At 34.1% G+C, this 13750-nt stretch overlaps 1 protein-coding gene across 1 annotated transcript; it reads right to left on the bottom strand.

Annotated features, from left to right (window-relative positions):
- Positions 1-8855: 8855 nt before the first annotated feature.
- On the bottom strand, positions 8856-12848 carry LOC127098678 (granule-bound starch synthase 1, chloroplastic/amyloplastic). The gene is made up of 14 exons (NM_001426979.1): positions 12639-12848; positions 12161-12501; positions 11946-12026; positions 11753-11851; positions 11577-11666; positions 11101-11164; positions 10904-11004; positions 10717-10826; positions 10381-10624; positions 10118-10294; positions 9833-10024; positions 9622-9708; positions 9410-9538; positions 8856-9339 (listed from the first exon to the last, which is right to left on the bottom strand). The coding sequence occupies exons 2-14, from the start codon at positions 12479-12481 to the stop codon at positions 9223-9225; spliced, it is 1812 nt and encodes a 603-aa protein (NP_001413908.1). The 5' UTR covers positions 12482-12501; positions 12639-12848; the 3' UTR covers positions 8856-9222.
- Positions 12849-13750: the final 902 nt, after the last annotated feature.

Raw genomic sequence — 13750 nt, 5'->3', positions numbered from 1 at the left:
ACTTCCAAAAGTTTTCAAGATACAAGGTATAAGCATAATTCTAAGTCTAAGCTTCAAGAACATGGTGTTAGTAAGCAACTTTTTGTGACATTCAAAGCAGATAAAAAAACAGATTATCAAAAAGAACATCAACAACAGTAAGATCCTCACAGGATATAATTCACTCAACTCTCAAGTGTTTAGATTAATTGTTTACACTCAAAGCACAACATGAAAATTAGTACTACCATAAGCTTGAAAAGACTCTAACATCCACAATTGAAATACATGCACACAAAGATCAAAAAGACTTTTATTTGGTTGTAACATGGCCAAGGTAAGGGTGAGATAAATTCTAAGGGGTACTAGGCTAAAATTCAAAAAGATAAAAGAGACTTGAAAGAAACTGCGGGAGTTGAATTTATAAAATATTTCATTCACTTGAACAACTTTATAGCAATTGTTTTCTCTTCTTCTTCCTCTTTTTATTCATTTTTTTCGATGGAGTATGTATTGAAATATTACAAACATAATTCCTTTTTTTCTTCCTCTTATCCTTCTACTTTTTCTCCCTCTTATCCTTCTATTTTTTCATTTTTTTTCTTTTCTATTTTCTTTTTCTATTTTTTTTCTTTTTCTGCCATCTTCTGAAATATTACAAACATAATTATTCAACCCCACACAACTCCAAACAAGACTTTTCAACCCTTTGAATAGGGTGATAATATTGTTTTTCACTTCTCGGCTTGTAATGAGTTTTAAACAAAAAAAGGAGAATAGGCTCAAGGGGGTTTCAAACAAGGGATGAAATTATTTCAGGGTTGGCTTTTTGGCTAACTGACTAAAAAAACAAAAAAAACAAAAACAAAATTGCCTTTATCATATCAGTGTGCCCAAATAAACAACAACATCAACAAGAGTCAATTCAAGTTCTAGAGACCAACAGACATGAGTGAATCACACAAGAAAGAAAGAGATGGATTTTTGTATGTTATCCATATAAGGCTCAAAGCTCACCAGGGTTAATGATCTACTGCTAAAGATTTACAATTTAGAGTCTAGTCCTACCTATCATACTAAAAATGCACAACAAATTTTTCACATCACACCACAAGACTTTAGTCAAGAGAACTAAGAAAAATACTCATAATTGTAACTCAAAAACCAAAGGAAAAAGCATGCAATTTTTTTTAATCAAGCAAACAAAAACCAAAGCAGAGAAAAATTGAAAACAAAACAAATAAATGGTTCCCTCCCCCACACTTAAAACATACATTGTCCTCAATGAAAGAACATAAATATAAAATAAGAGTGAGAGAAAGAAAAGAACACACCCGAGGAGTCAAGGCGGATAAATGATTGCATAAGCAGTCTTTTCCAAAGAAAGCTCTTCTATAGTCTCTTCTTCCAAAGTCGGGTTCTCATGGAGTAGCTTTGGGTAGTGTCCATTGACCTTGAAATTTTGATTAGTGCAGTTGCCTTGTATTCCAGGATCAAAAAAGTATCTTCGATAAGTAAAAGTGTTGAATGAACACGTGAAAGTGATCTCCTTTTTTACAACATCAAAAATTAAAGGATTATGGGGCTGCTTCACTACTTTTGTTTCATCTTTAAGTGAGATCCTATGCATACATATGGATGAGCTAATATCACGAGTGTCAGCCAAGGTCCATCCAATTCCCTTCTTATATTTCTGCTTAAGTTGAAGCTTTGATGAATAATATGAATCCTCGGGAAGTGGTTTAGGCTCTAAAGAATGCGGTTGTTCAATGGATGGTATGTTTGAGGCAGCCGGAATGTCAAGAGCTTCAGCCACATAAACAACTTCATTTATACTATCACCCTGCAAGGCAACATCAATCTCAGCACAAACAACATAAAGGTTAGTGTCAGTACAATCATCACATGAATAAACATCATCAAACTCAGATAGAGATGGAAAATCAAGTGAAAACAATTCAGAAAAGGTGTCATCAACCAACTCAGAGATCAATTCAATATGAAAAACAAAATGCTCCTCCAAGGGATGTTTCATGGCATCGAAAATGTTAAATTTTGCGACAATGTCACCAAATTCCATGGACATGGTTCCATCATCGACATCAATTTTTGTTTTCTCCATTTTCATGAACGGTCTGCCTAAAATGATAGGTGGTCTGCTTGAATTTGTTCCTCCATACATGTCCAGAATGTAGAAATCTGTAGGAAAAATCAAGTCATTAACTTGAACAAGAACATCTTCCACTACTCCAATAGGGCGAGCATTACTTCTGTTCGCCAGTTGAATGATTAAACCTGTATGCTGTAAAGGACCAAGATCAAGGTTATTATAAACAGAAGTAGGCATAACATTAATGCCTGCTCCCAAATCAAGCATGCAATTGTCGAATTTACTATCCCCAATGGTACATGGAATAGCAAAAGTTCCTGGATCCTTGCACTTTTGGGGTATGGCCTGATTGAGGGATGAAACAGTAGCTTTTTCAGGTGAATATTTAGGCTGGATAAGGGATGAAATGTTTCGTCCCAAATTTACTCTCTCATTGTCCTTCAACCTTTTCTTACTTGTGCACAAGTCTTTTAGAAATTTTGCATACTTTGGAACCTGCTTAATAACATCAAGAAGCGGAATGTTTACCGCCACTTTTCTGAACACATCTAAAATCTCTCTCTCATTATCTCTATCACCAGTCATTTTATTTTTCAATATTCTATGTGGGAAGGGAACTGGTGGCACATACTTCTTCTCTTTTTCTTTTTCAGTTTCTACCACAATAGAGGGTTCAGTTTCTATCACAACGGAAGAAGGTTCAGGTGTTACCTAAAGAATTTTTTTATTTTTTCTGGGGATGGTTCTGTTACTTTTTTGGATCTCAAGGAAACTGCACTCACATTAGAGGCTTTTGGATTAACTACTGTTTGAACATGTAGTTGGTTTGATCCTTGAGCTTGTTGCATAACATTCATTGAAGTGACAAGTTGTCCAATTTGTGTTTGCAAAGTCTGAATACTATGATTTGTTCCCTGCTGAAATTAGAGAGTGTTTACAACCATTTTCTTGACAAGTTCCTCTAGTGAAGGTTCAGAAGGTGAAGAGGTGGTTACCTATGGAGGGTTATATGGTGGTGGTGGTGGAACGTGTAACATCAATTGTTTCACTAAAGAGGTAAGTTCATCAATTCTAGTTTCTAGAGTTTTGTTGGAAGAAGAAAGCTGAATCTCATTCACACCTTTTGCTTGGACCATAAAATTATCCATTGTTGTGAACTGTTGGGAGTTGAGTGACATGTTCTCAATCAGGGCTTTATCAGCAATTGGAGTTTTATCGACAAGTGCTCCACCACTAGCAGCATCAAGAATGTTTCTATCCATTGGTAACAATCCCTCATAGAAATATTGAATAAGCAGTTCTTCGGTAATTTGATGTTGAGGGCAGCTGGATAGTAATTGTTTGAATCTCTCCCAATACTCAGCCAATGACTCATTTCCCTGTCTAATACCACATATTTATTTTCGGATTGATGCAACCCTGGAGGCAGGAAAGTATTTCTCTAGGAAGACTCTCTTCAAATCATTCCAAGTTGTGATAGAATTCGACTGAAGATAATATAACCAATCCTTGGCAACACCCTGTAGTGAAAACGGGAAGACTCTCAGCTTCATGTGATCTTCGGTGATTCCTTCAAGTTTCAATGGTGTAGAGCAAACAACCTGAAATTCCTTAAGATGCTTATGCGGATCCTCACCTGCAAGACCACTAAACCTTGGCAACAAGTGTATTAAACCAGATTTCAACTCAAAAGGAACAATAACATCAGCATGTTCAATACATAAACCATTGTAATTCATATCAGGAGCAACAAGTTCTCTTAGAGTTCTTTGGTCAGCCATATTAAACTCAATAAAAAAATCAACAAACAATGAAAAACCTCATAACTAATTCAACAATGCAACAATAAATAGGAAAATACCCACAATGTCCCTATTAAGAACAAACAATTGAAATACGTAAAAACTATTGAAATAAAAGGAAAAAAATACAAAAACACAAAAATTAATCTAATAACGTCAATTAAAATTTTTGAGATTTTTTTTGAATTTTTTTTTGAAATTTTCTGAAACTATAAAAACAGAAAAAAAAATCATAAAAAATAGAAAAATAAGGAATTTCAGATTTTTAGAACGGCTTCCACTATTTACCTAAATAATGGCTTTTGATTCTTGATTTTTTCCTAATTAACTGACAAAGAATCGAAATAATTTAGATAATTTCCTAAAAAAACAGATTTTTTTAATCCTAAAACGCAAAAAGACCAAAACGCAAGAAAGTTAAGGGAAAAAAAATGCTAAAACACAACACCTATAACTATAATAATAGCTAGAATATAATAATGGTTAAAATTTACAAGAATCCCCGGCAACGGCGCCAATTTGATCCGCTGTCGCGCACGAGTCAAAACGAGTAATTAGAAAACTATAGTTTTGCGGAAGCGACAACTCGAGTATCGTACGCAAGGATTCTTGTATTATTCTTAACCTAATGGAATCGATTTAAGGGGGATTTATATTTTAGTGGTCGATTTAGAAAATAAAGCAAAAAAAATGATTAAAATTAGCGATTATAAAATAAGTCAATCTACTGTTTTCGGTTTCCGGCTAATCACTGGTTTTTACCTACCAATTCCCTAAGCGGCTTCGATCTCTATTCGATTCAAATTCGATTGATAAGCGCAATAGATATCTGATAGATTTACATTCCTATATTCCGAATTAAGCAAACAGATAAATACAATCGTGAATTAAGCAAACACGATTTACAAACGGAATTTAACGACAAAGCGACGAAAACGACAATTAATAGTTAGGAATGCAATCATACGAATTTAATCAAAACTATTCCAGAAAATACAGATTAAGCAAATACAATTTTATATAATAGAATTGAAAGAGAACAAAATTAAATTGATAGAATAAAAACCTCAAAGCCTTGGAAATTCGGTTACAATAGATTGACTCTAGGAGATTAGTTCTTCTTCATGATCGCACAAAAGCAAAAAGTTAACGTGAATAATGTGTGATTGCTACAGTACCACGGATGCCCTTTTAAATAGAATAAGAGTTTCACTAATAATTCAAATTGGGCCGGAAAACCTAAATTCGGCCCAAAAGAAAATATTTCCTAAAGTACGAAACTTCAACGAATTATTTGATACGTATTCGCTCCGAATCAGCTTGTGTCTTCAACATAAAAGTTGTAGCTCTTTCTCTTAGCTTTCCAACACGTATTAAAACGCATTAATCCGATCCTTGTAGCTCAAGTTATGATCTGCATAGTAATAAAGCATGAAATAACTATTTATGCTGAAAATAAAGTGCAAAAATAAAATAAAATCAAAAATAAACTTAAATATAAAAATACTCTAAAATAGTAAAAATAATAGAATAAACTATAGAGTTACCTAAGTATAATAGTAGAAGAATGTGCATCAAAATGCACTGATCACATGACAAATCTTAGAGTCGCGGCAAGTCAAGAAGCAATTCAAGAACTAGAAAAGAAATTATATGATACAATTATGGCAAGGTGGGACACATAAAAATAAATTGCAGGTTTCTCAAAAGAGAATATTCAAGGGAAAAAGGTGAAGGTAATGATAAGAAAAATGATAAAGACAGTTGCACGTGACAATGATGTTTACATTGTTTATGATGATAATTCTATAAACCTTGCATGTCAAGATTCAAATTGGATTATTGATTTAGGTGCCTCATACCATGTTACTCATGGGCATGATTTCTTCTCATCTTATACTGTTGATGATTTTGGAACGGTAAAAATGGGAAATGAGAGATGTCTTGGTTGAAATTAGTGTTGGATGTAAGCTTAAATTGGAGAGTGCGAGACATGTTTTTGATATTCATATCAACTTGATTTCGGTTAAAGCCTTGGATATTAAAGGTTATCATACTTACTTTAGTAGTGGTGGTATGTGTAAGAGTACCAAAGGGTCACTGGCGATAGCAAAGGAGAAAAGTCTCATTACTCTTTACAGGATGCCTGTAATACTATGCAAGAAGGAAGTGAATGAAACTGAAGACGCGTATAGTGATTTATGGCATACACACCTTATTCATTTTAGTGAGAAAGGACTCGACGTTCTATCAAAGACAAATTTTCTTAATTTGAAAGTGTTGAAAAAAAATTGATTTGTATCATATCGCTTAGGTTTTGATGATAATAAAGTATTTAAAGAACAATTGGGTATACTAATATTTGTTCAAATGTGAATGGTTATATACTAAAACATTAGGAATAATATAAGTATTGGTTATGTTAGTGAACATATAAAAGAAGAAGCTTAAATATCATAAGTTGTAGATAAACTCTAAAGAAGTTAACTTCTGAAGATTAGACTCTGAAGAAGTCACCGCTTGAAGACCGAACTCTAAAAAAGTCAGTCTCTAATGACCAGAATTTGAAGAAGTCTGCTTCGGAAGATCAGAATTTGAAGCCAGTCAAAGCGCAAAGACCAAGGTGACTCTGATATGTCACTATCAGACTCTGAGACCATTTTGTCTTCTTCTGATCACGTGAAGACCTAAGATATTTTTCTGATAGATAGTTGGGATGTAACTGATCATTTCTTTTGAAGCAAAGGAATTTCAAATGGACTTTCAATGACATTAACCATTTGAAGAAACATCTAAATGTCTCTATTCAAGATTCTTCAAGACTCTTTGGTGTAATGTCTCCAACAACTCTTTTCCTTCTCTATTTAAGGAACTGAAGACTTGAAGAATAGTCACCTAAGTTCCAGAAAACAAACCCTATTTTCTACCTATGTGTTTTCCAATCTCTTAAACTCTCTTTATATGAATCGCACAAATCCAAAGTATTTAGAAATGTTTCCCAATCACATTGGATCCCTTATTTTAAGAACTCCAAGTTTTCAAATAGAACTCCCAACCCTTATTTCCGTAGTTAGCTCTGAAGTTCTAAATATTGTGAATCCGTCGTTAGCTCTGAAGTTCTAAATATTGTGAAAAGAATAACATAGATACATATTTATATATGCTAAAATTCAAGAGATTCTTAACGAGCCTAAAACACGTTAGGGGAGTTTTTTCACTAGGGAGCATTGAATATTGTGGGACTTCCTTTTTTAGAGCAGCACCTTTGTGAGAGACACACCGCATATTCACCTAAAATTTTAAGGTGATAAGTGGGTGGATTCTCTCACTTATAAATTCTCAAGTCTCAATGTTTTCAACCAAATGTGGGACTATTATCCATACTACTCACGCTTGATACATTCTCAACACTCTCCCTCAAGTGTGAGTCCACAACGCTCCCCATAAAGTGAAAACTCTTCTTAGTTCCACAAACTCTTGTACCGCATGGAACGTTTCTTATTTACCACACTGGTGACGTTGATACTCTTCAACGGAACGTTTCTTATTCACCACACTAGCGTCGTTGACTTACGATATTCACCCAAAATAAGTTGATCACCTTTGTGAGAGACACACCACATATTCACCCAAAATCTTAAGGTGATAGGTGAGTGAGTTCTCTCACTTATAAATGTTCAAGTCTCCATATTTCCAACTAAATGTGAGACTATTATCTATACTACTCACACTAGATACATTCTCAACAAAACATAACTCATTAACGAATGAATTTGCAAATCGAAACAACCAAACTCGATACACGTGAATCAACTGAATCAGACCCAAACTGCCTCCTTGAACCGACCCGTGCTACCTTCGCGGACGCCCGAACCTCCTCCACCGCATTGTCGCTATCGAAGAACGCCAGACCACCACAACCGGTGTTACGTCTCTGATTCCCTCTATTGTCCGCCGAATTCAGATTGGCCTCCAAACCGTCGTCACCCGCCCTCGTGACTCTGGTTTCTTTCGTGAGCATTCTTATTGCTTTTTAGTTATTTTTATGACAATCTCAAAACATATATTTTTTTTCTTCATCACTTTAGATTTTAAGAGATACTTTTACATGATTTACATGATGCATCAACTTACTTCCATTTTGTGCAATGAAGTAGATCAAAATCGGTCAATTGTTTGGTCAAGTGACCTTCAAGTACTTGTCCTTGAAACCAGAGCCGATTATTGTTTTGCACGGATGAGTAAGACTTTGGTAAATATAACAAAACAGACAATATAGTTATCATTCATGGGCATTAGTAGTTAAAAACTGTGCAAAGAGAGGCATCTGGTTGTGAAAAGGGCAATGATGATCACGATGAACAAGAGACAAAAATGCGTAAGACAATAAATCTGAGGACGCACAGATGTGGCTCATGCGCCGGGCAGTGATGTGGCGGTCGCCATGACTTGCAGACCAAGTGGTAATGACACACCGGAGAAAAGACACGTAGTGACTGAGAAACGAGGCACTCAGTGAGGCAAATTGAAAAAGAACCTTAAACTTAAAAACAGATACATATAAAAATTGAAATTAAATGCTGTCGAATGAGACATTGAGCGGTTTCTTGTTTAATCAAGTGTTAGTTGATGGCGCGGCATCTTTGTCCGTTTCTCGTGATTTCAGACAGTGCGTGACCCTGTTTTAGATTGGCGCCGCGGTTTCAACACCATCTAGGATCATTCTTGTAAAAGAGTGTGCTGTATTTTTCTTATGTCATGTTTCTAGAGATTACTCTTTATGTAAAAGAGTTTCATTTTACATAGGAGGTCATTTTAAAAGGCACTAAATGATTTCTTAAACATTCAATTTTGATCACAAAAGTCTAAAGTTTGAACTTATACCTAAGAAGACATGCTGCCCATATTTTGACCAAGTGTATTTATATTAGAGTGAATTGTCAAGTTTTATTAATTTTCTTACAATTTAAATTTCAAATTCATCATCAACATTGTGATATAAATATGTAACCCCCCAAAAAAACAGTGTGATATGAACATGTTAAATCTCGACGCCATATGAACTAGAACTTTATTCACTTAGAGTGCATTATTCATTCCTATGATTATGAAATCCACGACTAGAGCCATATAAAAAATTTGACAACATGATACATGCCTTTATTCACTAATACAACATTTTAACTTCTTACAACTCATGTTCTTGAAACTACATAGATTGCTTACAAGACCTTACTCCAAAGAAACCTTACATTACTTTTAGCATATTGGTTCATGTTTTCGATCATGTAGAACTTGTTCATCAACTGCGAATTTACGAGGACACTCCTCTCAAGGAGTAGCCACATTTTCCTTTGCAAGAGGAGCAATCTCGTCCCCATCTATTCCAGCTACGTTGCCTGTGACTTCTAGGTTCAACAGCGCCTTCTCCCACAGTTTGGCTGGTTTCTGTATCAGAAATCACACATTAAGGATTAGTTGAATGTCATTTCTACAAAATCGGCAATCACACGCTTACCTTCCACGAGAAGTTTTGGGCCATGCAGTTCAGGATTATCTGTTTCATGGCTTGAGTACCATAGGTTTTAAGGGCTCTCTTTACAGTTGCTGCTAACTTATCTACATCATCTGGATCAACATCTTCACACTAAAAAACAACTTTAAGTTATAATCTTTTTGTTTCACTCCCAATCAAAATGAAAACGAAAAAAAGGATACTTATCTTCTTACCTCTACATCGAACGGCCCAGCGTGGAATCCTGTATAGCCTTCTTTCACAGTGTCAACAAGTCCACCAGTTGAGGAAACTATAGGCACCTGTTTCAAGCATTTTATGTTAGCCATCCGATTTTGACCGGACAATGCTGATCAACAACTATGTGATTGCATGAACATAGAAAATCCAAATCTTAAATGGAGAAAAAAGGCGCATAAACTCTACCGTTCCATATGGCATGGCATGCAACTGAACTAGACCACAGGGCTCAAATCTACTTGGGATCACTATAAAGTCAGCTCCAGCAATAATTTTGTGAGCCAAGGGGCTGTTGAATTTTGTTATCCCAATTGCTTTGCCGGGATATTTTTCCTCCAGTACCTCGATTTGCTTTTCCATGATCTTTTTGCCAGTTCCCTGAAGTAAAAAAGAATATGAATTATAAACATAGCTTTGTTTAGGTAACAATATCATTAAAAAGGAAACTAAAATTCTAATAAAGACACTTACAAGAACTACTATCTGAACATTTTCGTCAGCGAACTTGGCAATAGCTTCAACGAGAATATCTGAACCTTTCTGCTCTTCTAGCCTGCCAATGAACCCTATCAAAGGGATACTGCTGTCAACTGGCAACCCAATCTCGGCTTGAAGAGTTTCTTTCAACAGAGGTTTTGCTTCGGTGACCTAAAAATGACAGTTTTGATGAACACCAGTTTCTATGTTCCATGTCATAAAAGGAATCCATGTTAAACTGAAAATGTGCTACTTACAGTTGTTTCATTGTAATGTACATCTATGTATCTATCAGTTTGTGGACTCCACTCTCGATTATCCATGCCATTAACGATACCAATGATGCCCGTTGAACGAATGATATTGTCCAATTCCACACCTCTGTCTTCTCCGGAAATAAGTTCCTTGGCATAATGTGGACTTACAGTGAACACTTGGTCGGATTCTAATATTCCAGCCTTCATCCAATTGATTTTTCTTCCCTTCACAGGCTTATTATACCTGAAAAAGAAACAAACGAAAAACATAATCAAATTGTAGGAACACAAGACCGATGTTGTAATGTGATTTTTAGAAGGATAACCATATCATACCCATCAATAAAGTCGAAAGAGCTTCGGAATTCATCAGGTAAATTGAGAAGAGAGAAGTCTGAAAAGGCGTTTCTACCCTGGTAAGCTATGTTATGAATACAAAAGGCCACCTGTCATGATTACAAAGAAAGTCAGCTTCCTTATGCTATATAGATTTCGCAAACACGAAAAGTAAACAAATCCTCACCTTTGCGTTTTTGTAAAGCCCTCTAGACTTGTACATCGATTTCAAGTAGCATGGAATAAGAGCAGAGTGCCAATCATTGGCAACAAAGATTACATCTTCGCCTGTAGAAAGTCATAAAAAGCTTGTAAAATTAAGTTGAAGTTTATCCTCAAAAGAATATATTAAAGACCAAAAAAGTAAAGACTAGAGAGCCACACCATATGGTCCTGAGAAATATTTGCTGCTGTTTAAGTTCAAAACCCTTGGTGCCTCAAGTGCAGCCTGAAAGCAGTTAAGCACATTGATAATGATCATATCTAGAGTCAATAATATAAAGAAGTTGAAATTTTCAGCTATCGATTGAAAATAAGCACAGGAAACAACCATTAAAGTCAAGAGTGAAGACCAATTTCAACATATAAATGTAGTCAATAATCATAAGTCAAGGGCAAATATGGTTTCTAGAAAGGGCTTATGACATGTTTATAAGCAATTTTCAACTTATTTCTACAAAACTCTTTAGAATGACTTATGAAAATAATTTATAACTTATATGAAAAACAATTTGACTTGCTTACTTCTATTAATATAGAAATACATATAAGCACTTAATTAAGTTGTTTATGCCAACAGATCTAACAATTAATACAGGGTAAAACAACATAGGTAGAAAGTATATAAAGCAAAAAGCTACCTGACACAACAAGCTGAATCTAAGTTGATTATCTCTATAATCAATTCCAGTTTTAGGACCATAAAGTTTTGACCCAGTCTTTCCCCACACCTTTCAGATTCCAAATATCAATAAACAAATCAGTTTATCTTTAAACATTCCACTGATTGATGAAAACAAAAGCATAGAAATCAAACCCTTTCAAGGAAAAGTGGATGATCCACAAAAACACGATCAACTCCTCTCTTGTAACAGTGAAAGAAACGCACAGTTTCAATTTTATCTCCAACTTTAACCTACCAACAACAACAACAAAAAATTAACGAATCATTAATAACCGTAATTCTTGCTTAATACTCTCAAGATTTATACATAAACAATTTTTTTTACCTCAACCAGCACATTCGTATCCCATGCATCCTTGTATTGATCATAACGCGGTGACACAGTCATAACTCGATGTCCATTTCCCTAAAAAATAAAATTATCACAAAAATTGCATGCATTCAATTACATTCATTTTTTCTAAACTACTCGAGGTGTCAACATGTCAATGTCGATATCGTATCCACGAGGATGATAAGTGTAATGCAAAAGTAACTTACTGCTAAAACAGGTGGAAGACCACCAAGAACATCACCGAGTCCACCAGTTTTACTCCAAGGTCCAACTTCAGCTCCAACAAACACCAAGCTCATTCCACACACTATTTTCCCCAATGACTTTTCACTGGTATCTGAAGAACCGGAAGTAGCACGTGCGGTACGCACGTGCAGCTTGTTGAGAGATCTCAAACCAATATGCGTAAACGCTTGGTTGTTATTGAATGTGATCTGAGGCAAATTCAGTTTAGACTCTGCTGATCTTCCTTGGTAATTGAAGCACGCGGTTCTCGTCGGCATTGAAGATCCCGTTATTGTTGCCATTTTTGTGTCAAAATCTGTTTCTGCATGTATCAAACCAAATTCATCAACTTAGTTTTAATAATTAGTTTTAGTAAAATAAATGTGATATTATTAAGGTGATTAATCTGGATCTGGGAGAAGAGTGTGATGAAGTTATAGATAGTAGCTGATGACACACCGGCGGTGAGAGAAGAGTGATCGACGGCAAAAGGAAGGTGGTTGCTGGTGAGTGTGTAATCGTAGCTGGTAAGAATGATGAGAAGAGTGGCATTTTGTAGTAGTGGGAGAACAAGAGTGTCTCATACCGTTGATTGCTACATTTAGACACGTGTCAGAAGAGAGAGATTTTGAGCGTACACATATACTTCATGACTGTAGCGAGTGGGACATACACCTATGTGATTCCTATGAATATATGTACTATTTTAATTGCACTTTTGCACTCAAGAGAACATTACCATTTTAATCTATATTTTTTAAAAAGAAAATTTTAATTTACTATAAATCTTATTATCATATACCGTATTAAATTTAATACTTCACATTCATTTAACTCAACTAATATATATTAATTGAGTTTTAAAATATTTTTTTTCATTTTTTTAATATTAATTTATATATATATATATATATATATATATATATATATATATATATATATATATATATATATATATATATATATATATATATATATATATATATATATATATATATTTTTTGTTAAAATTATAGTGTGAGACAATTCTTTGTGGTGTAAGACTGTCAAAGAATTTTAAGGTTGTTATAGTATTAGAATAAACCCACACAAGTTATTAATAGGAAGCTCTTTGACTATACCTTAGGCACAAAGAAAGTAATATATATTCTTAAGAGTGTGGGAATTGGATAGTTACTCCCTTATCATTACGGAAAATATGACTTTTTTATTGAAACAATTTTATATTTTTTAAGAATGAAGAAAGAAAGAAATTAAATTGTTTGTAAACAAATATTGTTATAGAACTTTTTGTTATTGAGAGAGAAAAGTTAGTGGTATATATATATATATATATATATATATATATATATATATATATATAGATATATATATATATATATATATATATATATATATATATATATATATATATATATATATATATATATATATATATATATATATATATATATATATATATATATATATATCACTCTTTCATTCAATCAGATAAATTCATATGTATCTTGTGAACTCATCTATGAAATTTAGAAAATAACAATTATCTCCATTTCATCTTACTTTAAAAG

The sequence above is a fragment of the Lathyrus oleraceus genome, chromosome 6, assembly GCF_024323335.1.
Source record: "Lathyrus oleraceus cultivar Zhongwan6 chromosome 6, CAAS_Psat_ZW6_1.0, whole genome shotgun sequence".
NCBI classification, from domain to species: domain Eukaryota; kingdom Viridiplantae; phylum Streptophyta; class Magnoliopsida; order Fabales; family Fabaceae; genus Lathyrus; species Lathyrus oleraceus.
This window is presented reverse-complemented; position numbering and strand designations above follow the sequence as displayed.